At 32.6% G+C, this 27,257-nt stretch overlaps 1 protein-coding gene across 1 annotated transcript; it reads left to right on the top strand.

The window, feature by feature from the left end:
• Positions 1-915: 915 nt before the first annotated feature.
• LOC149543780 (small ribosomal subunit protein uS15) lies at positions 916-10,847 on the top strand. The gene is made up of 5 exons (XM_089798463.1): positions 916-1,022; positions 7,981-8,053; positions 8,588-8,726; positions 8,853-9,039; positions 10,524-10,847. Exons 1-5 carry the CDS (start codon positions 1,000-1,002, stop codon positions 10,555-10,557), a joined length of 456 nt encoding a protein of 151 aa, XP_089654589.1. The 5' UTR covers positions 916-999; the 3' UTR covers positions 10,558-10,847.
• Positions 10,848-27,257: the final 16,410 nt, after the last annotated feature.

Raw genomic sequence — 27,257 nt, 5'->3', positions numbered from 1 at the left:
AACTTTTAAAAAAGTATATAACTAATTAATGTAGTTGTCACTTGGTAAGCACAGGCTATTTATTAATATATTTAGAGAGTATTTATGGAAGGCTAGTCTCCTCCAATCCACTACTAGAGATAAGGATATGTTGCATCAAAGTTAGTAAAAAAGGTTGACGTCACATAAAACTACTCCATTCCTGAGTCTAAAATATATTGTTATTTTGGATCCTCAATGAATTTCTAAACTAGATTGTATGATAGTTCCTCCACTACTAGAGATCAAAGGGTATGCTCCATCGAAGTTGGTAAAAAAATTGAAGTCACATACAACTATTCCATTTTGGAATCTAAAATAAAAATAAAATATATTATTATTTTGAATGGTGAATAAATTTCTTAACTAGATTATATGATAGTTTTCAAACATATTTATCAACCTCTTTCACAACAACATATTTACTTAATTGATTATAATAAATTTTATCACAGTAAAATTAATAAAAATAAAAATAAAAATATATTATTATTTTGAATCATGAATGAATTTCTAAACTAGATTATATACTAGTTTCCAAACATATTTGTCAACCTCTTTCTTACCAACATACTTTTAATTAATTAATTTTTTAACAATTTTATTAAAATAAAATTAATAAACATTTTAATGTCAATTCTTTTAATTGAAGGAAAGCTAATTATTTTTATTTTTCCTAAATTACAAATCCTTCTAAAGTATAAAACTAGAGGCCCTTCGTTAGGTTTGAATGAACTCTCTTAAGAGAAACCCAAACATTCTTTGCCCACTTGCAAAACCCATAGACGGACATCCTCAACCGTCGATCTATAACCGCGATCGACGGCTGAGAGAAGCTGAAGTGAAACCCTAGATGTAGTTGAAATATATCGACTTCTAGGTAGTTCAGAGAAACCCATACGAATCAGAGTTTTGAAGAGGAGAGACGAGGAGGGGCGGGCGAGGCAGTAGGGAGATCAATCGTTCATTCATTCGTTCATCATGGGGCGTATGCACAGTCGAGGGTATTCTCCTTACCCTTTCTGCCTATCTTTTTAGGTAAAAAATTAGCAGATTCAATTAAAACTTCTGAGCACTGTCAAACATATAAATTGTTTTAGAACACAGTTGGTAAGAACCTTTAACACACATTTTTGATTAGCTTGGTTTTGCAATTTGTTAAATTGTTAATTATGGCAAGTTAGCATTGGAGCTATGCCAGACATCTATAATATTTTCAAGGTACATGGGTTTGGTCTGGAATCTGGCTGCTGTGCCGTTCATACATGTCACGGTGTGAATCGTTGATCTTTAATGTTGCTTTTAGAAGTTCTTCGAGTGCTGCGTTGCGAAATGTCTCATTTTTTTAATATAGAAAATAGAATTGGATTTTTGCCTTTATTTCCCTTTTTCTGAGTGAAGGGAATATCTATCTATTTTCGTTTACCTGTTGCTTTGTAATCCGCTAAACGAGAAACAATCAGCGAAGAAATCATTCTTTTTTGATTTGGTAGATTCTTGATTTATCCTTCTGCATTGGTTGCATGACTTAGGGTTATATGGTATATCTCACATTCCAACTCGCCCTGGAGTTGCGGCCCTTTTTGTTGGTTGTGTATGCTTAATCTGTAATGTTTGATGCCGTAACCATACTGAAGTTTCAAAGCTTTTGCATGTCATTGAGTTAGATCTTTTGAGAATTAAACCAGAACTAGAAGTTATTGTCGTTCACAAAAATGGGGTATGCTATGGGTTATATTTATGGAAGGGCTTTCGGTCGTCTTCTTGATATCGCATTGTCAAGGTGGACAAAAAATTAGCACACGGAATGTATGTGGCTAAATATTTGAAATTTGAGGGTGTAGTTTTGTACATCTTATTGAACAGCATAGAATTTGAGTAGATAAAAGTTCTCACTAGGGTTTTTTGAATATCAAAATGTGGTCTTTCTTGATTGTGACTTTACATTCTAAACTCTACGTAAATGGCCATCGAGTACTTCAATTATCAGGATTTTTAAAATTCTGTAGTAAGTAACTAATAAAATTTCTTAGCAGGCCTCACAACGGCAAAAAACACTGATTTTATTTTATGAAAAAGTATGAGAAAGTCAGTTTTAACTGCTCATCCTACAGATTATTTATGCTCTGATATCATTAATATTTCTGCCTTAATTTAAATTTTAAAGGTGACGTTGCTCTTTAATTGCTTATGAAGCAGCAATTTGCATGTTACAGACATTATCTAAATTATCTTCCTAAGTATTGTGCCTTTACATTGGAGCTTACAATATAAATTGAATATTAATTTGTTTGGTATAGCCCATACTGACCGGAATCAACACTATTTTCCAACTGTCACTAAACTTGTGGTAGTTGTATGTTCCATCCATAAAGCTCATACCCATCCTCTGTTTAGGTATTGTGTGGTAAGTTATTCAAATTTTAGGTCAATTAACTTGCTTGCTGTGATATCTTTGAAATGGCTCCTACCAACTGAGATCTACAACATTTTCTGACTAGTGGTAACCTAATGGCTGATGTATGCATTCAGCTTCTTTGAAAGGGTCTTGTCTCTATTTTGTGTGAACCCCAATCTTGAAGAGATATTTGTATGTGAGAAATGCAAAACAAACTAAATTGCTGATACAGAAGACTTGTTCTTCATGAAATTTTTGTTGATCCAAATCAGTTTCCCATAATCATCTTTAAATCTTAGAAAATACAGTGAATGTCTAAATGGTACCAGAGGTATTGTGCAACAGTGAACAAAAATTCAACTTTTATTTTATAGTATAGAATCTAGCTCCTCCCCTGCGGGGAAAGCTATACCAAATGGCCATTTGCTAATAAATAATGAGAGCCCTTTGAGGGATCTGCTATGTAGATGCATTAAATACCACAATATTAATATTATTGCTTTGTGCTAATTGTTCCAATTATTAGTAGTAATATCTTCCTAAATGGCGTGGGCTTCGAAAACACACAAATTGGTAGATCCAAGTTTTGAGATGCTATCTACTGATGTTGAGGATATTGATTGGTAGGTTTCACTTGTTTGTTGTTTGGCAGATCTATTTGCCACCTTGAGTTTCAACAGTCAGTAAGTATTGTTAGATTTTCAAGCAACCAAGTACTCAACCCTTGTGCACTATATGTTGTAGAATGCCCCTTACTATACAAAAAATGTGTACTGTTGTACCTGGTATGGATGTGACTCAGATAGTATATATATCCATGCCCGGAAAACTTTAATTTTCTAGCCATGCTGGATGGTATGCAATTCGATTCTCAAAAAGTTTGATGTGCTTTTTCCTAAACTTAATAAAAAGAAATTTAGTATTTTATTTTTTAATTTATGTTTTATTTATTTAGGTTTGTTCTATTTTAATTTGCATTTCGTTGGCATTGTAATTTGGTTCTATCTCTTGAGTTTTATAGTTTAGTTATATTAAACTGCTAAATCATCATTTAATTATTTATGTAGTAATTATGTATTTATGTTGCATTTGGAAGTAATGGAAATTTTGTTTTAATTTTTTCCGATTGGTGAACAAAGATTATATTTTATAAATACACAAAATTTATGTTTGTGTTTTTTATGAATGCTCTGAATCTGGACGTATCAGTTTTAGAGGTCTTCAGAAATGGGTGTATATCTGTCCTTGAAATTTTGGTCCTTGATCACTAAAATTATGTTCATGGATCAATATATCTATATGTATCCTTGTCCATGCATCTTTGTTCCTTTACCACCAATTTTTTTCCATAATTTTTGAGATTTTCTAGTTAACTTTTCACAAATTCTTATTCATGTGCCCATTTCACACAAGTGTGGCTGTTTCATAGAAGTATGGTTTCTAGTGTAAATGTTCAAAGGGGGTTTAAAATGACATATTACAAGAAAATTGATTAGCAAATGCATGACATTAAGCTTTTGTCAAACCGCTGAGGTCACGGATTGTGGTTTTTGATGTGTAGAATTGAACCCATTTCCTTGTCAAGGTAAAGGGGTAGTTGCCACCTGCCCTTGTTCATCTAGAATGATTGTACCTTATTTTAATCATTTATAAATTTTTTAAAAAAGAGGAGGAAATAAATTTTTGTTGTTATTTTGGTATCAACTATACACAATTATTTCAAGGTTCATCATCAGAAAGAAAGGCTTTAATTCATTTCTCATTTTTTATAACTCGAGCTACAGTTTCTGTTTGCTCTGGTAGCTTTAACTATTAATGCTTTTATCTTTGTTTTTAATTTTTCTATTTACACTTTTTGCATGAAGCAGTGATTAATATGCAGTCCAGTCTCATTACCCATATGCAGGCTTGACACATGCACTTTTTTCGAACTTATCAATTCCATCCTAACATTAATATAGTAATACATCCACTTCCTTTTGTGTGCATGTAATGCCGGAGCATAAAAATAAATGTGAGGTCATTGGCTCTGCATTGACCTGGTTATCTGCATAGTTTGTTTTTTCACTTAATAATAAACGCTTGCGGGCATATCCTCTGGAGATTTGTCTGATTCTTTAGAAATTGGAATACATTTATGTGCTAGGATACGAGTGATCCAATGTTACCTAGGGGCACATTATGGCACATTTGGAGCCCTCCTTGAAATGAGAGCATCCTGGAGGTTTAGAAACTCTCGGAAACTTGTCCTCTCTTGTTCCCATAAAATTAATGTTCAAATTTTGGTAATATGTTTGACTTCCACTCTTCTTAACTTTTTATTTGAATAACTTAACACAAACATTATATGTTAAGGTTCTATGATGTATATAAGCATTCTTGATCCATGCTTTCATTTGAATATGTGACATTTCCCTACTTCTTATAGAGCTTTCTCCACTTCCCTAATCCAGGAAAAAAATCTGGCCTGGAAAGTTGGAAACCTGTTTCCTGTCATCCCCTCCATATGTTTCAACCACAAACAAAACTTTCCTTATCATCGTTTAGGAAAAACCACTTTTATGATATAAAACACTTCTATCCAGGTGCCTGTTATCATATTTGTTGTGCACATGGTTTTATATTTTCATCCATAATGATATTCTAATGACACAAGAGGGTATTTTGTTACAAACAATTGCCTTGGATTATCATCAGACTTTGTTTTTTTTTCAATTATTATGAAGCTCCCAATCTTAATTCACAAAATAATAAACAATTGACTGTCATTAGTTTGTGTTTAGCTCACCATTCTTGCGTAGGTAGCCTAAATCAAAGGAACAAATATTATGCCAGTATCAATTGCATCCAGATGTGTTGCTCATTTAATCATTTTCCTGCAGTTCTTTAAGTGTTGTTCAATATTTTCTGAGTGCGTAATCCTAAAGAGTTAATAATCACTTCTCATTTTTTCATTTGTACTGAATTTAGAGAATAAACTATAAGGTCAATTCTAGTTGGCATGACAATGTTATGTAAACTGTACCTTTTCTGCTCGGCTACATTATTTAGAGCCAATTCCTTTACATTTATAATGATTGATAATACCATAATACTATATTGGTAGTGATAGAATGCAAGTTGGAACCTTGCCCTGATATAGAGAAAAGATGCTTACACAGGTTCCATGTGTTATACCTACAACCCTAATTGTGACTTGGCCTCAAATTTGTATTGGCATTCTTCTATATGCTGTTTATGCTTTCGTTGCAGATTTTGATTCTGTTGTCATGATGTGTATGCCTGTCCTAATAATGTAAAATATTTGCATTTTGTAGTTATGACAAAGTATGGTAATTGGATATGTAGATTTACCTATATATTTTTGAAGAAAAAATTATTATGTTTAATTTCTGAAGTAGATTTAAGCTATCTTTATAATTATTAATGAATTTACATATTTTATTTAGTGACAAATGAGTAGATGCTGCAGCATTGGTCATCTCTGCTCACAGATGTACACTACCTCATCTTCCTCATCGGCTTTTTAACTTTGTCTTGTATTCACTCTCTTCAATCCACATAATACTCCAATTACACTTTTACTTGTCTAATGATAGGCATGTCTGCAACTCTCCGCAGAAGTAGGTGAATGGAGAGAGAAAGCAATTCTCAAATTTGTTTTTAGAAAACGCAGATATTGAAATTCTTTGATCCTTTGCACCTGATAAAGCATAAAGAATGGAGCCTTGAATTTATTTCCTAAGTAACAATTCTTTGTGATGGTTTAGTTTATACTTGTTTTTAGTTGTCTTTTAGATTTGTTATGTGAATTCATGTCTAGCATTCATTGGATTGTTCTCATAACAGATTTTCTTTTCATTGGCACTAAACCATAGCATTGTAAGGTTGCTACTTGAAATATCCCTAGCAGACCGATTCACTGGTCTGCTGTAATTTTATTTAAATAAATAGAATTCTCCTGCAATTTTTAAGTGTTCTTACAGAGTAGACAGAAGTGCAGAAGTTTGGTTTTTGATTTTTGAAATTTTCTCTTCAAAATAGATGTGTTACAATATCTACTAGTAACAGCAATATTTAAACAGCATAGTAGTGATTGAAAAACACAGGACTTGAAAGCTGGGAATACCCAAACGAACCCAATAATAACTGTTACAAAAATAAAAGCAACCAAGTACCTTAGCTACAGTCAATGCCAGATATGGATAGGCGGCCAGCTACAGGTCTGCAGCAGATCTGTTCTTATTCCAACGCCCAGGTGTGCAGAAAAGGCGGCCCAATGCTGAAGATCAGAACTGAGATGGCAGCTGCTGCTGAAGATCAGATAAGAAGGGTTGCCATTGCTGAAACTGCTTGCTTTCTGCCTGAATATAGTACTGAAGACTTGCTGAATCACAGCTGCTTGAGGGTTACGTCCCAAACAGTTTACTCTCTCAACCTAGGGTTGGTGTCCTAGTTGGAGGAATGCTCTACCAGAGCCAAGCGCCCAAAATGATGGATGAATAATGTAAAAGATAATCTTTCCTTCCTTTGCTTCTCCTTATAACTCCCTACTAGGCATTGGAACCCTAAAAATGACCTAATATGACTCAAGTGGAAACTTTGGGTTATAATGTTTTATTTTCATTATTGGCGTCCAACATAGAGGAAAAAAAGCATTATTTCAATTATTGTAAAAGTATCAAGCGTCAGCGAAGCTCCTGTCGCTGGAAATCAAGAGCCAAAAATCTCCTTATTTCAACCTAGTGGCTAATAAATCAGCCTTATTTAAATATTTAATTACTAACTTAGGGAAATATTTAAATATATTTAGTAATTAAATATTTAAATATATTTAAATATTTCCCCAAGAGCCAACTAATAGCCAGATCACCATCAGAAGGTGAAACTGAACTTGCCACCACCTGTGACTAATGCCGGATATCAAGAAATAATCAACAGTCTCATCCCTCAAATCTAGGGATAACCCTAAAAGTAGGAAGACCTCCGAATCTCCCGAAATTGAAATCAGGGGACGGTCTCCTATAACCTCAATGCTGGATGATACCTCCACCTTCTAGAAAGTAGGGGTCTTCTCCTATAATTAAGGAACTCCTCTGAATCATGGCCTCACTGTCAGAAACTTCAAATCTGAACACTGTAACCCTGATTGAGTCTCTATAACACTCTTGCCAGCCTATGAGACTCCTTGATGGGCTAACTCACTTATCACTGCCAGAAGGAGCTAAAGAGGGGACATGACACTACTTTTTGGTAATTGATTGGGCTTAATATTGCGTGGAGCAGAGAGTCATTTTTATGTCGTATATTGTGTGAGTTTTATATGCCATACAATTAAGTTTGGCCACTGAGTTTAAGGCAGGCAGGTTGTTCCAGCTTATGGTTTTGTACACTCAAATTACAGTTTCAAATTGTAAAATTGCGTTATATTTTGTGTTGTGTTATTATTTACTTTTTGACAGTATTTTATTTCATCATGTCACTTTTTATTGTTGTCCTGTAATGAGATTTCAATGTATAGTCTAGTTATATTATTGTTATTAATGGGTTGAATTGCTTTGCAGAAAAGGTATTTCCTCTTCAGCACTTCCCTACAAGAGGACTCCTCCGAGTTGGCTGAAGATTTCAGCTCAGGATGTAAGTTTGATATAATGGTATTTCATTTTATAATTATCAATCATTGTCATATTGATCTGAGATATTTATGATTTTGATAATCAATGGTACTTGAGGTTTATGCAGAGATCTCCATTCATTATATAGTGTATTCTACTGTTTGTGACTTAAATAATATTTCCTCCATTATATCAAAATTTATCAACTTTTTAATCATTCAATAACAATCTTCAGAACTTTGTGCAATTACTAATTTTTGGAAATACCATATATCTAAGTTGGCTTCCAAGTCATCCCTGCCAATTGTAGGGTATGTTATTCTTGTGATTGCTGGTTATGTGCAACTTTTAGTTATCTTATATAAATGCCATAACATTCTTATAAAACTAATGCAATTACTAATTTTTGGAAATGCTATATATCTAAGTTGGCTTTCCAATCATCCCTGCCAATTGTAGTGCATGTTATTCTTGTGATTGCTGGTTATGTGCAACTGTTAGTTATCTTGTATAAATGCCGACAGCTCATGATTTTCTTAATGTTTATCTTCTGCAGGTTGAGGAAAATATCTGCAAGTTTGCTAAGAAAGGTTTGACTCCATCACAAATTGGTGTCATTCTTCGTGACTCCCATGGGATTGCTCAGGTCAAGAGTGTGACAGGCAGCAAAATCTTGCGAATTCTGAAAGCACATGGTATCCAACTTTTGTCTTTAGACATAAATGAATTGTGACGTTCTAGTGTCTAATGACTTGCTTACAGAACTAGTACTTCAACCATGAACTTCTATGGTATTTTTTTTTAAGTCAATGATTTTACAGGCCTTGCACCAGAAATACCAGAGGATCTATATCATCTGATTAAGAAGGCAGTTGCGGTAAGGAAGCATCTTGAGAGGAATAGGAAGGATAAGGATTCTAAGTTCCGCTTGATTTTAGTGGAGAGTAGAGTCCATAGGTTGGCAAGATATTACAAGAGGGTCAAGAAGCTGCCACCTGTTTGGAAATAGTAAGATATTTCTCATTTTATTGCTCCTTTTAACCATATTTGTTTGGCATACAATGAAACATAGTTTTGGTGTGTTTTTGTATATTGTTATTGTTTGATCAATGGGGCTTGTTGCTTGCCAATGTTCACCCCTAATTTACAATGATACAGCTGGATTGTCCCTGGGCTTTCTTTCCAAGGGATGATTTGATTAGGGGGCATTCCCACTGCATGTGCTTGCCCATTCGCAGGAACAAGTTGTTCCTTATACCTTCCCTACAAACTGTAACCATTTCTAGCAAATTTGCTCTTGGCCACACACCGTCTCTTCAACTAGACAAGATTTTAATAGTGTTAATGATGCAGTTGGATTGTCCCTGGGCCTTCTTTGCTTTCTTTGCAAGGGATGATTTGATTAGGGGGCATTCCCACTGCATGTGCTTGCCCATTCACAGGAACACGTTGTTCCTTATACCTTTCCCCTACAAACTGTAACCATTTCTAGCAAACTTGCTCTTGTCCACCCAGTCTCTTCAGCTTGGAGAAGATTTTATTAGTGTTAATAATAGTCCTTTTACTGATTAATGTGGGCTCCTTATGTCTATATTGGACAGTTGCTTTAGCTTTGTTGTACTGCCCTTCATTATCTGCATTAAAAGGGGATGTATGGAACAAGGGTTTTGCATTCATTACATTTTTGTGATGCTCGCAGAGGTGAAGCACCGAGACTTGTTGGGAGGTCACCCTTCCCATATTACTTAAGCTTAAGTGTGCTTGACTACATAGTTTACTCCATGATTACTAGTCTCGTTACTGATATTTAGCATTTCTATTTAGAACATAAGTTAATAAATATAAGGATCAATAAGTAGGAGATAATTTCCACAGCTAGTCAAATTGTATTATTGCTATCAGGATTTAACTGTGTGATTTTTGAGTCAGACTCATTGACCCATGTTTCATGACTAGTGATTCAACATGAATCCATCTCTCATGAGAATAAATGGAACACTTAGCACTCATTGGATCTAGGTGATGCTCACAGGGGTGAAGCACCGGGACTTCCCGGGACTTCTGAGTAGTACTGGGATGGGTGACCTCCCGGGAAGTCCCGGTGCTTCACCCGTGTGAGCATCACCTAGATCCAATGAGTGCTAAGTGTTCCATTTATTCTCATGAGAGATGGATTCATGTTGAATCACTACTCATGAAACATGGGTCAATGAGTTTGACTCAAAAACACACAGTTAAATCCTGATAGCAATATCACAAATATAAGGATCGTTTAGATAAAATATTCTTCATGAATTTTCAAGGTCATTCACAATAGAATCAAGCACTGTCATAAAATTGCATAGTGAGCATGGATGCCTGAAGTCAATACAAGGAAAATGATTATTGGTTAAGTTATTTTTAAAAAATTGTGATGTAATTTATGTTACCTTGTAGGTAGATCTTTTTGTTTTTGTTTTGCTATTTGTGTAACTTGTGCTATTTGACTGCAGCGAATCAGCAACTGCCAGCACTCTTGTGGCTTAAGATTCTTCTTTTGTAGTCGCAGAATATATTGAGCCACTAATTTAGTGTGCATTTTGTACAAGTGGATTCTGATGATGAATTGTATTTGTGCAATACGAATTTGTCACCCAATTTCTTGATAGTCATATTTATTTTCATAGTATTAGTTGGTAAGTTTTACCCCTAAGAGACAAATTTTGATCATGAAAGGACCGATAAAATTGTTAATTGTTCCAGAGCTTTGATTTTGAAATGTTTTGAGCTGTACTGAAAATTTTAATCTATTCTGTTCTATGTGAACTATTTGCTTATTTGCTATTTTAAGCAAGAAGGTGCAGTTATCTTCCCTCAGTCATGATCAAAGCAGTCACAAGCACTGCATGCATGCAGAACATTGGGTTTGGTTTCTTTGCATTTCACAAGTTTTTGTCTGAATTTTTCAAAAACGGCCATACTATGGTTTTTTCATGGATGAGCAAATACTTTGCTGCTCCACGTAGGTCGTAGCATATTGGACAGTTTACTGATTTTATTTTAAATGTGGTACAAAATGGTTAGAAGAGTGGTTATTTGTACCCAAAAAATATGGTTTAAGAGGACTGGATGCTAAAGATTATTTAATTTATTTTTGAATACAAATATTTAACTTTATTTTTTTGAAAGGTTTAACTTTTTGGCATGAAAGTTTAGGAGCCTCTGTTATAATGTGCTTGCAATATTCATGTTGATTGGGTATTGTTGTATGATTTTTTTTTGAAAATTTTCAGATTTAGTGTTAATTTGAATATATATATATATATTTTGCATGTTGATATTATCTGATTTCGTGGTGTGCATCATACAAAAAGCTGATAACTATTATGTTTCTTACACAAAGAAGTCATAGAAACACATTGAATTGAATTGTGTTCTAATGAAGTACACTAGACCACTGTTATTAGGGACCAAAAGGCCAGCTAAGCAGCCTGCTGTAATTTATCTAGGTTGTCCCTTTTGTTGTGGATCTGTATTAGGAAGCAAGCTGCCTTGTGCAACCTTGCCAAGTAGGATGATTATGGAGTGACAAAAGTACCCTTACTGGTGTGAACTGCAATGATTTTACAAGAGTATGCGTTGTTTTAGTTTACAGACCTCTAATTAGGGCTGTTTTCTGAGGCTGAACCTCATTGGGCATATAGTAATGTAAATTATAATTGCTATGAAACAAGATGACTAAAAGGCCTCACAGGAAAGGGGTTTTTTTAGTTTGTAGATCAAAGTGAATAAGTCCATGAAATGAATAGATTGGGCAGTATGCAATCCAGCCTACTGAAATGCCATCAATTGGAAATCATGCTGCGAAGCTGATATGGTGAATTCACCACTGCATGATTCAATGTGTTGCCTTAGACTTTGGTACGACAATTACAATGTCATAATATGACTTGTTTGTAGTACTTTGAATGTACTACTATGTTAGTATGGTTTCAATGACATCACATCAGCTTTGAAAATAGATTGCACATCTGAACTCCAGTTGTGATGTATTTTGGTTTGAAATGGTCTTTTGCATTTGGTCTGGATTTTTGTATTTTGATACTTCAAGAAAGTCTGGAATGATTAATTGGATTGGGTGTGGATTGTGTAGTTTGTTACTTATAAGAGTTAGTTGAAGTGTTATGTGATTGAGGTGAGAATGATAAGTAGATTGAGGAGTCGTATTAGTGCACAATGCATGACTAATCGGGTGTGCTAAGTAATTGATGTGATGCACAATATTCTTGCATAAAGCTTGCTAAGAATGGTGGTTGACTATATTTGTTTTGGTGCATCACCTTTGTTAGCATCACCTTGATCTTGTGAGTTTGTGTTCTATTGATTCTCACGATAGATTGTTAAGGACAACTTTAGGAGTTGTAAAATAAGGGTGTTTCTGCACCTCAGTGTGTCACCTTAGGGAGCCCTAATGATCTTTGTTAAAAAGATGTTTGGCACTTTGTAGTTATATATTGATTACTGGATATTAAACAAATAACTATATAAATAGGTATTCTGTTCCCATGAATAGATGAGTTATCCAAATCCCAATGATCCAATCCAAAAGTATATCCTTTCTGTTTATTTTTAAGAGCATATAAGGTTTTCCTTATTTTCAAAGCTATTATCCTTATTAGCCTTCCTTATCTACTTGTTGAAGTCAATCTCTCTACATCTATACTTTGCAACTTCAAGAATGATCAAAGGAGGGATTTATATTGACTTTGATTCCTTGATAGAGAAGATGACTTACTCTTGTGAATATTAATTTGCTTGTGAAGCATATTATGAAAATGTTTAAACTACCTCAAATGAGCCTCAACATATTCTTGTTTGATTCTATTGTTTTGATTTGATTTTGACCTCTTCATAAAAACTTGTGCACAACTAATGTAAGATATTTTTGTAATCTATGCGATAGTTGATTCCAAAGCATCATACAAAAATCCTTTTGTAGTTGGAAAACTAACCGAATCATCCACCATAAAAAGTTTAGGTGTGATTGCTCTTTTCCAGATTTTTTTGCTCTTGCATTAGCAAAAGAATTTTGTTTAATGTTTTCATCCAAAAATACGATCCAATAATTTGATGCTCAACAATGACTCTTACCCCTATTTATCCATTTCCTTCACACCCTTCTAGAATGAACTAAAACATTAATTAATTGCAAGTGCTAGAAGTTTCCTCGCTTGCAATACAATAATTAATTGTGCTTCTAGAAAATTAAATTACTAGAGGTTTTTGCCCTTCCAATAATTAATACACATTCTAGAAGCTTCTCCCATGTAATATAATAATTAACTAAATTAATTAAATATAAAGTCATCTTATAATTTTTAATTTTAATTCATTTAATGACTTTATAAGAAAGTAATTTAATTTTCTCTTATGCTCCACTTAGACTTTGGAGAACTTGAAGGCTAAAAGATGGGGTCATTACAATTTGTCCACTTTGAAATTGTTTGTCCTCAAGCAATCTCAATCCTGTTTGCTATAGCACTTGCTCACTCTCCCAAGTAGGATCTTCCTCTGGCAGATATTTTTAATTAGCTTGCTTTGCAGAGTCCTTTCCCTAGTATCTAGAATAGCATTAGGAATTAATACGAGCTTTCCCTCCTCATCTAATGGTGGTAATTTTGTTGAAGGCACAACTCTCTGTCCGATGGCTTTCTTAAGCCTTATACATAAAACACGTTATGCACCCGACTTTGATTCCTTGATAGAGAAGATGACTTACTCTTGTGAATATTAATTTGCTTGTGAAGCATATTATGAAAATGTTTAAACTACCTCAAATGAGCCTCAACATATTCTTGTTTGATTCTATTGTTTTGATTTTGATTTTGACCTCTTCATAAAAACTTGTGCACAACTAATGTAAGATATTTTTGTAATCTATGCGATAGTTGATTCCAAAGCATCATACAAAAAGCCTTTTGTAGTTGGAAAACTAACCGAATCATCCACCATAAAAAGTTTAGGTGTGATTGCTCTTTTCCAGATTTTTTTGCTCTTGCATTAGCAAAAGAATTTTGTTTAATGTTTTCATCCAAAAATACGATCCAATAATTTGATGCTCAACAATGACTCTCACCCCTATTTATCCATTTCCTTCACACCCTTCTAGAATGAACTAAAACATTAATTAATTGCAAGTGCTAGAAGTTTCCTCGCTTGCAATACAATAATTAATTGTGCTTCTAGAAAATTAAATTACTAGAAGTTTTTGCCCTTCCAATAATTAATACACATTCTAGAAGCTTCTCCCATGTAATATAATAATTAACTAAATTAATTAAATATAAAGTCATCTTATAATTTTTAATTTTAATTCATTTAATGATTTTATAAGAAAGTAATTTAATTTTCTCTTATGCTCCACTTAGACTTTGGAGAACTTGAAGGCTAAAAGATGGGGTCATTACAATTTGTCCACTTTGAAATTGTTTGTCCTCAAGCAATCTCAATCCTGTTTGCTATAGCACTTGCTGACTCTCCCAAGTAGGATCTTCCTCTGGCAGATATTTTTAATTAGCTTGCTTTGCAGAGTCCTTTCCCTAGTATCTAGAATAGCATTAGGAATTAATACGAGCTTTCCCTCCTCATCTAATGGTGGTAATTTTGTTGAAGGCACAACTCTCTGTCCGATGGCTTTCTTAAGCCTTATACATAAAACACGTTATGCACCCGACTACCTTCTGGAAGCTCAAATCTCGTAAGCAACCTCACCTATGTTGCGAATCACTTTGTAGGGGCTATAACTTAGGCTTGAACTTTTCTGCTCCACTTTTCTTGTGTGATGACTGTGTGTATGATTGTAGCGTTAAGTAAACCATATTCCCAATCTCAAAATTGCTCTTTATTCGGTGTTGTTAAACATACAGTTGTTGCTGATCTTGGGCTTGTTGTATATTCTCCTTCAACACCCTCAAAATATCCTAACTATCTTGCAAGAAGTGTTTTGCTTTGGGCACTTTACTATCTCCCAAAACTAGATCCATGGAACTAGGTGCTTCATAACTGTACAATGCCATGAATGGAGTCATCTTGATGGACATATGATAAGTGGTGTTATAACAATATTCTCCCATATGTAGCCATTTGACCCAAACCTTTTGTTGTGCAGTTACATAGTTCTTTAGATATCCTTCCATCCATTTATTCACTATCTCTGTCTGCCCATTCGTTTGTACCACACAACTTAATCAGTTCCTGCCAAAAAGTACTCATGAATTTACTGTTAAATGTCATCTACAAAAATCCCTTGCTCAACAATGAGACTTTCACTCTTATTTATCCTTTCCTGTCACCCTTCTAGAAGGAACTAAAACATTAACTAATTGCAAGTGCTAGAAGCTTCTGCCTTTCAATAATTAATGCACTCTCTAGAACTCCTCCCTTGCAATACAATAATTAATTGTGCTTCTAAAAAATTAAATTACTAGAGACTTCCATCCTTCCAATAATTAATACTCACTCTAGAAGTGTCTCCATTGTAATTGACTAATTAATTAAATATAAGGTCACCTTTTAATTTTTAATTTTAATTTATTTAATGATTTCATAAGAAATTAGTTTAATTTCCTCTTATGCTCCATTTAGCCTTTGGACTCCACTTAGCTGTTAAAAAGATGGGGACATTACAACTGTAATGGGCACCATGGAATGCCCAAAAATTGAACCAATGTAATGGGCAACTACTGGTTATAACTTCGTGAAACACTTTGCAAGCAAGCTCTAATATCGTTGTAATGGATACCCTAGAAACAACAACAATACCATTATAATGAGTAGCTTTGACACCACTATAATGGGCACTCTAGAAATGCCCAAAAACTGAACCAACTACTAAAATAGATTTTTTATGCAAATTGAAGATTGAATCGATGCTGAAATTATATTAGTTTTCAAAATGATAAAATCAAGTACAAAGCAATGTATTCCAAAGGCAAAATCCCAAGGGAATGACGTCTAGAATGTTACAAGAGAGGATGAACGTCTTTTATTGCCAAGAAAGTAACTCACACATCCAAGCTCCTATCAAATGTTATTCACAAAAATCGGATACAATAATCTGATGCTCAACAATAAGACTCTCACCCTTATTTCTCCTTTTCCTTCACCCTTTTACAAGGAACTAAAATATTAATTAATTGCAAGTGCTAGAAGCTTCGCCCTTCCAATAATTAATGCACTCTTTAAAACTCCTCCCTTGCAATACAATAATTAATTGTGCTTCTAGAAAATTAAATTACTAGAGGCTACCACCTTTCCAATAATTAATACACACTCTAGAACCTTTTCCCTTATAATATACTAATTAATTAAATATGAAGTCATCTTTTAATTTTTAATTTTAATTTATCTAATGATTTTATAAGAAATTAATTTAATTTTCTCTTATGCTCCATTTAGCCTTTGGAGAATGTGAAGGCTAAGAACTCCACTTAGTTACTAAAAAGATGAGGACATTACAATCCGCCCTCCTTAAAATTGCTTGTCCTCAAGCAATCTAGCAACATAATGAACTCCAACTTCCACCTGGATCCCAATTGAAGTAGTATGTGACATCCTTGTGGACATTAAACCAACTACAAATCAACATCATTAGGACCAACCACATGTCCTGCAGCCTAGCTCCCAAAACTTGTGTTGATGATGTAGAAGTCAGAATTTCACCAGAAAACAATTTTGTAGAAGATCTATGAAATCTCTTCTTCCCTGTATCCACCCACATAATATATATTGGATTGGAATAATGATCATCACCAACATGCATTGAAAAAGATGTAGCTACAGGTGAACCATATGTACTCATGCCAACTGTATGAACAATAGGTGTAGCCACATCGAAATATATGGACATAGGAACAACACTAACTGCCGCAACAAAAAATTGAACTGGATTGGTAGTTGATGAAAAAACATGTGCCATCATTAGAACACATATCAACCATTGCATGCATACTGTTAAACTCCTCGTTGGATGGTTCAACTAACATAGAAGTGGCTACTGATATGACAGTATCTTCGCATTCTCTTAATCCCACTATTGCTGCATCGCCATCTCCTAACAAAGCTTCATATGTGGACTCTGACTCTGCACACATGACTCAACACTAGATTGTGAATCAATAATGGTAGAGCGTAAACCCACATCTATTGACTTTGTTGAAACACCCACATCACCAACATCATGGTCGGGTGGCTCTATACTTGTCTCAATCCCACCTAAGGAATCAACTACCTCCTACACTAGAGCAACATACAAATCATCAATATTGATGCCCATCTCTCTAGCCATAAGCTGCAACATCATATTGATTCGCCTATTCTGCTCTTGTTGCAACATATCCATTCGCCTATTATGCTCCTGTTGCATACGCTGCCCCTCCTCTAATGTGCTCAATAACCTGAACATTACATTTTCTTGATTTGGACCGGTATTCATATCATCTCGGTCACCCATACTGCTGTCTTGTTCAAATAATATCTCCTCCGTGTCTGTATGATTGGATTGTATGTCCCTGTGCACAGATGAACTACCCTGTTTGTTTTGCGGGTCTGAACTCATAGTTTGTCTTGCTCTTGTATTGCAGAAATTATAAAGCCCTTGTCGCATCCTCAAACATAAATGCTTAAGATCTCCATAGGATGGCAGGACTTATAGCTCTGATACCACTATAACGGGCACCTTGCAATGCCCAAGAACTGAACCAACTACTACGAGTGATTTTAATGTCTTTGCGTAGATTTCAATCAACATAACATGAACAACTAGGCTCTGATACCACTGTAATGGGCAGCTCTGATACTACTGTAATGGGCACCCACTGGTTATAACTTCATGAAAGACTTTGCAAGAAAGCTCTGATACCATTGTAATGGATACCCTAGAAATGGGTCCGATACCACTGTAATCGACAGCTCTGGTTTATTTAAATATTTGCTTTTCAATTCCCAATTTCTTAATCCCATTTTTACTTTAGGCACGGTGAAAATATTTATTGTAGAATTGACCAAAGAAGTGGGAGAGGGGGGCCTCTAAACTTTGCTCATAATTCTTGCATAATCAAATTTGATTACTTGCAATATGAAATTCAATTTTCTTCTTTCTAGGCTCAAATTCCATTTAAAATAATTTGGAGTTATCCTTTCCAAGCTGAATTAGTTTCATTTATTGTAATCATGAAATTGACACTGATGTTCTTGAAAATTTGTTAATACAACTTAATATTCTAGATTGCCTCTTATCATTCTTCTAGTAATTTTGTATTCCTTATAAAAGCAAATGTTGATTAAGAATCTATGTGTTTCTTATTGTTTGCCCTCTCGTAACAAGGGCACCTTGATTTTTTCTAGAGTTATCTTGTAGGCAATACAAAATTTTTGGAGTTAGAAAGAAACAAGTACATTACATACACACACCCATCACATTTTTGTCGATTGTTTCAAGCTTTATGAACAATGAAATTAGTTAGAAAGAAACAAGTATATCACATACATGCACCCATCACATTTTTGTCGATTGTTTCAATCGAGCTTTATGAACAATGAAATCTTCAACAAAAAACTTGCTTACATTGTCTTATTAGGTTCTTTAAATAGAGCTTGTTTAAAGGATTTAGACATAGAAACATCATGTTCTTGGGATGAATGTTGTTAATGCATACATATATACACTTAAAAAAACTAATTTTGATTGTAAAGTTGTTAGTGCTTACAGTTCACACAAATATAAGTAAGTTTCTGAGTATCATATATTAGTTTTGCCAAGCCTTCTTATATAGCTTATTAGTTTTCCTAATTTTAAATTGTTTTTATTTTTATTTTTTATTTTTGTTCCTCTCTTTTTTGCCAATGTAATGTCTACTTGGAGATTAAAATGCACATTTGACTACTTTATTTGTATTTATTAATTAAATAATATATTTACTTTATTTGAAAACTTTGATTTTAATTTATAGATAAAGTACAATCAACAATGCATTCTAATCCTTTGATAGACAATACTATGACCTTGCATAACACATTCTTTTCTTTCTATGAGCAAGTTGAGATATTGTCTAAAGAAGCTTAAAATGAGAAATTTGTTTTCTTTAAGAGCCAAGGCAAACCACTTTACTAAAGTTGTGATAACGTCCAATGTTAAAATTAAAATTAGTTACGATCATGTGAAATGTTAAGATGGTTAATCTTTATAATTTCATATTTAGTTGGCATATTAGTTAACCGATATGATGACACTTTAATGTTATCTTGGAAGGTTGGTTATTCATCATGAATTCATGGGAAGTGAAATGACGGTTAGGGGCTGTGATAGTTTATGATTAATTTTTTGTCATAATAATTATTATATTGAGGAATATGATTTAATTGTGAAGAATTTCCTTGTAGAGAGCACATCAAAGTGGTGGAAGATGTCAGAAAAGAATGGGCAAATAGGTATGAATCTTGAATAATCATGCCTAAGGGTAAATGACTAGGCAAGCAAGAGTGTACGTTGGAAATACCACGAGTGACTTGGTCAATTTTTATAACAAAAAAAATATTAAACATTTAATATCATGATAATAACTATTACCTCTCTATATGTATACAAAGAGAATATGATGTTAGAAATAAACCATGTTTCTCTAAACTACACACGTATACGTATATTTATAAGTGCAATTTTGGATATAACAAATAACATGTTGAAATCATATATTAAAAATCAAAACTATATATATGCACATATATAGTTTCTTAGGAAAATGAACTTATAGTAATTTAAAACACATAATCAATTTATAAGAGGCAACCATGTAGGCGCCACCTTCAAATTTGGTGACCTTATGAAATCGATGATTTTTATGAAACTGTCAACTTGAAAATGAGATTTTCAGGTTTGTGACTTGCTATGTCCGAAAGGATGTTACATTTGTGTGTCTTGCATCAAACCATATAAGATTTACCAAACAACAAATTATTCTATTCTTCCTCATTCTACCTTGTTACATTCCTCTCTCTTAACAACACCATTGACTAGCCTTCAGTCGCACGATGGCCGACTTCTCCTTATCATCATTCTTCTCGATCATGTCATGTTCTTTTAAAGTTCCAATTCTATTCCTCCATGATTATACTATGGTCTTCTTTTTGTTGTTGAGAGTGTAATAAAATATTTCTGCAAGCCTTTTAGTCCACCATCTTTGAGGCTCGATAAGTAGAGGCCATGTTATTAATTTGTTTGTTCATTTTCTTTCTTTGTTCTTTGAAATCTGAGTATCTCCTTAGGAGAGTTATCTTATAAAGCCCTGACAAGAAAAACAAAATTTGCAATTGTACATGGTAGTACTCGTGGTATATTGGCTGGTGAAAAATATTCCAAGATCACTATGTGATAATATCCTAATATGAAGTAATACTCTCCAAGGACTCACCCTAGGCTGGTGAAGCCAATGAAAGAGGGTGGAGAGGAGAGGATTCTCGCAAGGGAAAAGTAACAAAAAATCAGAACTTTCATGTATAAATATTTAACTTTTAAGATGATTATTAAAAGATCCAAGTCAACTCATGATTGTCCAAGTATACTTAACTGTTAAGTTGAGTGGTGAAATTGAGTACCGAGGTGCTTAGTGGTTGGACAAGGTGCTCCATGTCTATTTCAGGTAGGGATGGCTTTTCTCGGATGAGATTATGTGGGGATATTTTCAGGGTCTGAGGTTGGGAGGTTAACCCTCTGACATGCACAAGACATAGATAAGTTATGCATTCAACATCTGATGGAGGTATTTTACTTTTATGATATTTGAATTTACAGGTTGAAGATATAGTAGATTGATTTATATCGTTGAATTAGTAAATTCCTTCAATGAAATCAATTGATTTTCCATTTGAACGTGAAATGTATCTGTAGGCACGAGATAGGTTTATCTTATGGTTGTTATTTCTATCTTTCATTTATGTGAATGATGATTATGAATGTATCCTCTAACTATATGTTATTACCAAAGTTAGCAAATGAAAGAAAATGGATGATATAGTGGTTTTTGATGCCCTAAATGGTATAACTATTTGTGTCGTAAGTGGTATATGTGGATTAACCTAGGTTTTGTAGATGTTGCCCTAGGCGAATTTCGGTTTCAAAACTTAGGGTATGTAAAATTTAAATTCTTTATTTAGATTTAATGATGATGCTATCAATAGATAGTTATGATATTTCCATTTAACTGATTGTAACCATTAATCTCATTCACATGAACATAATTGTTATAACTGTCTTCTCATGAATATGTATATTTTTATAATATGCTAGTTGTTAATTAAGACCCAAAAAAGGTGGATGTTACAAAGATTCTTTGAATGTAATTCATTATTTGAAGGAAATTTAAATTCCAACTTGGTCCATAAGACCTCATATTCCATTGCTCTTATCAAATCCTTTAATGAATGTTACATTTACCATATCCATAGGGAAGGGAACAAACATGCTAATATATATTTTCTACTTAGGTGTCTCTAACACTTTCATGTTTATGCCATCATTAAAGATCTGTAATAGCAACACAGTGTCACTTCCATTTTAATTTGATGATTGAGGTTACTTCCGACATTTTAGGGTATAATTTTTTGACCTTTGCATCTTCTTTGGTGGAGTCTAGACTTGAAGTACTTTCTAGTTCCTTTTGAGGTTTCTACTTGTCTTGGAAATTGATACCTCTCACACCACCAGAGTATTCTTACCATTATATTTCCTCAGGCATGTTTGTTGGATGGAGATAAAATTTTTCACATACCTACATTATAGAGGTCATATCCTTTTAGGTAGTGTTTGGCCAAATGGATATTTCTCCCATCTCTAATACCAAGACTATATGTCCATCTCTATTGTGTCAACCAAATGGGTAGTTATACCCAATTCTGATATTGACATTGAGACTTTGTGATCTACTTCACCGTGTCAGCCAAATGGGAGGTTAAGCCCATCTATGATACCGCCACTATATAAATTACAATCAAATCTTTTCCCCATAAGAGATTTCATTGATCAAGTAACCTTTAATGAACATTAAGATTATTTATTAATCTAAAAGGTGACTATCTCAATCTTAAACCATTAACCATTAAGTCATGTGTGTTACCCGTTTCAAATTCCACCTTTACATATACATATGTATATGTAGTGCCTGCCCCTAGTTCGCATTTTTGCCATCATTGCCAAACTCTTTTAGGCCAGTTTTATACTTGATGTTTAGTAGCATTACTTTCAGATTATCAGATGTTGTTTTACACTCAATTTATTATATGATGAGATGACTTGGTACTCTATATTTCATGCATGTATGATGATTATTCAATGTTTTCAATTATCGATGATGATTAGTTAGATGGTTTATTATCACATGTGCTTTCTTATGGATACTTACCCCATACTGCATGTGTATGGTGTGCGTGTTTGTTTTCTTTATGTATGGTGTTTCTGATGTGGTTAAGGAAGGGAGTCGTAGTCACCTGCTAGTCGGGATTTACACGATGCACCACTTCCTGCCATTGTCTGTTTAGCTTAGAATATTGTGTCTGTACATGCGTGGATTTTATGCAAGTTGCAGGTACCAGGTATTGACTTCCTTGAATTGCCAGGATGAGCGTACCCTATCGCATTATCTCAATGGTAAGAGAGGGGAGATAAACTCTTAAGTCCAATTCCTAAACCCTTTAGCCAATTATCCTAATTGATAATTAGGGCAAGTATCTGAGTTAAGTACCCTCCGAATGCATCAAATGATGTTATTTCGTGATTATAACCCTTTTGTTTGATTTAGTATGTATTTTTCTATGATGGGTTTTTGTATGTTGCTTTATGAGTCCTTGATGTATTTTCTATTAATTAAGTTTAATTAAAAGAATTAATTAATGATTTAATTTAATAGAAAATTATTATGATATTTTAATATTTAATTATATTTAATTAATTAAGAAATTAATTAAATAAAAAGAATTAAATTTGGAGATAAAAATTTTAAGTATAATTTTAGAATGTGATAATATTTATTTAATTTAATAATAATATATATTTAGAGTTCATTTTTAAATAAATGCTAAATATTATTATTAATTGAATTAATAAATATTTTATCAATTAAAGTTTCTTAAATAAATTAAAAGTGGAAAAGATATTAAATTATTAAAGGTTTCTAGATCGCATGATCTAAGCATGAGTTTAAATATAAAAGAAATTAATTAAAATGATTAATTAATGATTTAATTTAATAGAAGATTATTATGATATTTTAATATTTGATTATATTTAATTAATTGAGAAATTAATTAAATAAAAACAATTAAATTTGAAGATAAAAGTTTAAGGATAATTTAGAACATTATAATATTTATTTAATTTAATAATATATTTAGAGTTCATTTTTAAATAAATGCTAAATATTATTTTTATTTAAGTTAATTAAATATTTTATCAATTAAGTTTCTAAAATAAATTAAAAAGTGAAAATATATTAATTATTAAAAGTTGTAAGATTGCATGATGCGAGCATGTGTTGAAAATAAGGAAATAAATTAAAAGATAATATAATAGAAAATAATAATGTTATTTTAATTTCATAAAGTGCACATGAGATTAAAGTAATAAATTAATTTAAAATAGAAGTCAAGTGGAATATTAAATAAAGTTATTTAATAATTCATTTAAGGTGCATTAAAAGAGAAAGCAAAGAATTAATAAAAGTTAATTTTGAGTTAACTCAGTTGAGCAAAGAGTCCTCTCGGGTGAACGCACAATTAGTGCCCCGATTTGAGGAGAAAACTCCTTATCATAACTTTGGGGTTCATTTTTGGGGGACACGAATTTGGACGAGAATTTTTGGGGAGACAACTTTTGGAAGCGAATTTCAGAAGGCTAATTCCAAGAAAGATTTTCGGAAGAAGGTTATTGAAGAGGAGCGAATTCTCTTACAGTTTCTGGGGATTGCATAATAGCATCAGGATCAGGTAGGGTCTTGTGTTTTGATCACTGATTAATTACACAATTTTCTCTTTTTTGTCTTCTTCGTGCCTGTAGATTATAAATCCGAATTGTCTGGATTTCATTGTTTGATCCTATCACTCTCTTGTTATGAACCTCATGATGCTATATTGTATTTCTTCTATATAATAGAACTGGAAGAATAAATCAATTTGAAACACTCGTTCTAGATGAAAGAATTTAGAAAATAAACTAGGGAGAGCTTTTGAAAGAAAAGAAAAGAAAAATCTAGATTGGAAATTCGGGTTATATTTATAAAAGTTTATAAAATAAAATAAAATTAGAATTAAAAATAAAATAAATAAAATGTTTAATTATATATGTTTAAGGATTAGATTGTTTATTTATTAAACAAGGATTCTTTTTTTTTAAAAAAATACTATATATAATACTTGGAAGAAACGTATTTAAAAGTTTTTAATTGAAAAGAAAAGAAATCGATTTACTATATATATATATATATATATATATATATATATATATATATATATATATATATATATATATATATATATATATATATATATATATATATATATATATATATATATATATATATATAGGAGGGTGTTTGAAATTATCTAATAAAATTTATATTTAAAATATATATATATATATATATATATATATATATATATATATATATATATATATATATATATATATATATATATATATATATATATATATATATATATATATATATATATATATATATATATATGCTTGGGGAATAAGTTTTTAAAGTTTTTAATTCAAAAATAAAATAAAATTAAAAAAAACAAAATAATATTAAACTTACCACTCTTACCTTACTGTCGGCGGCTTTGACGTTTTCCTGCAACAATAAATTTTAAAAAAAACAACGCCCAATATGTTTTAAGGTGGCGACTATTTTAGGATGGCGGCTGTTTTAAAACAGCGCCCAATATGTTTTATTTAAAAAACATAGGCTAGAGGGGTTTATAGATTTTGTTTAATGTTTATTTATAAGCTTTGCACGTTTCTTCATATTATTAATGGTTTAAAAGTTAAATAGTATAAAGTTATTATAATTAGATAACTTTTTAATTAATACGATTTATAAATAAATTTATTATTATTTGAAAATTTTTATTAATAGATTTTAATATTAAATATATTATTGATTAAATAATACTTTATTAATAAGTTTTATAATGTAAACTTATTATTATTTAATAATATTTATTGGTAGATTTTATTATTATTTGTTAATTTAAATATTAATGCATTTTAATATAGTTTTTGTAATTATTAATTTATTAATAGTTTTTGGTTGAATATTAGTAAATTGATAATTAATGAAGATATTAATATAAATATTTAGATCAATAATTATTAATTAATTTAATTAAAATTAGTTTAATTAAAGTTAATTAATAACGGATATTATTTGATAAAATTGTAAAATTATATTATTGATTTAAAACATGATGAGAGGATAATTCTAGTTTCATTAGAACAAGTGATGGGTCAACTTGTAGGGTTATCTAGAAATCTTTTGAACTTGAATCATACCTTGAAACTAAAACTGAAATGTTACATTAACTCAATAGTATATTATCAATCAAACCAAACTTGATACCTATGTTCTATTTCATATATGTTGTTTATGTTTTGGGGTTTCTGAGGATTGCTCTAGTGTTGACCAGTTTAGGTTGTTACCAGAGGCTCGGGGGATTATGCAATTGTGATGATATGATGATTTGATCTCGATCTTGTTACCCAACCATGGTAATGTGATGGTGTGCTCTATGATGGATGTTTTACTATTTGTTATTGCTTTTCAGTTTCCTTGTGTGAAGCTGAAGTGTATATATATAAGATACCTGACTTAACCATTTTTGAGTCTCGATCAGTTATATTTGATAACCATTTTTGAGTCTCGATCAGTTATATTTGATAACCATTTTTGAGTCTCGATCAGTTATATTTGATAACCATTTTTGAGTCTCAATCAGTTATACTTGGATTGCAATTTCGGTCGCTTGAGAGGACTGAAGTGTTTGTTATGTTCTTGATGATGTCATGTGTTGACTTGACCATTTTAGAGTCTTTGATCAGTATTGTGATTTATTATTGGGATACTTTCTGGTTGCTCAGTGGAGAACCATTGGATTTTGTGATTTATCATTGATGCCTTTAGTTGCTGATAGAGAACTGTTGCGATCATATGATTATTATTTGATGCTTATCTGTTGCTCATGAAGAATTCATGTAATTTTTGTGTCTTATCTTTTATGATATTTTTTAGTCGCTTGTATAGGACTGAGGTGATTTTATTATGATTCTTTAATTCATGATTTCATGAGCCTAGGGTAGGTTATCTATGTGTAGTGTCGGGAAGTGGCTTGCAATGGGGATCGGGGCCTTAAGAGGCTGCCTGGAGTAACCCATTGTAAGTTGTTTTAACAAGTGAAAACATCTCACCTAAATACTGACTTAAATGTACCTAATAAGATAATTGTATGTTCTCTCCCATGCCTTGAGTGCTAGTACAGGCTAGGATGGGGTAGAGAGAATGCTTGGTTGCGACCTTGCATTCCATAGTATGCCTCGTCAATACGAGAGTATACTAGTGGCTGCAGGAATCACTAGGGATTGCTCGGGTAACTTCTACGTGACTTTTGCGATGACACTTTCCCGCTTGCATAGCAGGTTTCCTACGTGTCTTCGTGGTGCCTCTGGGTCTAGATGTCTATCTATGTTGGAACCCTTGAGTTAGTATACTTTTAGGATTTCCTAGACTTAGAGAGTACTTGTGTTTTGTGTTTTGATACCTTGTTTGGGACTTGAGACTATCTCCTCAGCACGGTGGGAGTGGACCATTTAGGTTCCACGCGGTCGGGTGGTAGTGCTTTTTACTCTTACCATTGAGATCCATCCGTGGTCACTGTGGCTGAAGCTTTCTTGGTTGGCATTTACCTTCACTATGTTCTTGGATTATTATGATGGATGGTTAGATTTTATGATAGATGTTTTATCATTATGGATGTATGGATGTATCAGGTATGTTATTAGTTTCATTTATTTTACTATACTTTGTATCATGGATTTGAGGATGATATATCTTTATCTTTACATATGTATATTCTTTTAAGCCTTTCATACCCTGTGACATGTACAGTGGATGATTGAGCATTCCGAATTAAATTGCCAA

Source organism: Cupressus sempervirens, chromosome 8 (genome assembly GCF_028749045.1).
Source record: "Cupressus sempervirens isolate cs-2001-9-10 chromosome 8, ASM2874904v1, whole genome shotgun sequence".
Classification (NCBI taxonomy): domain Eukaryota; kingdom Viridiplantae; phylum Streptophyta; class Pinopsida; order Cupressales; family Cupressaceae; genus Cupressus; species Cupressus sempervirens.
This window is presented reverse-complemented; position numbering and strand designations above follow the sequence as displayed.

Coding starts and splice junctions, on each gene's coding strand:
- LOC149543780 (XM_089798463.1), top strand. CDS start 1,000: ATGGGGCGTATGCACAGTCGAGG. Junction 8,054..8,587: donor TGAAGATTTCAGCTCAGGAT/GTAAGTTTGATA, acceptor TATCTTCTGCAG/GTTGAGGAAAATATCTGCAA. Junction 8,727..8,852: donor GCGAATTCTGAAAGCACATG/GTATCCAACTTT, acceptor ATGATTTTACAG/GCCTTGCACCAGAAATACCA.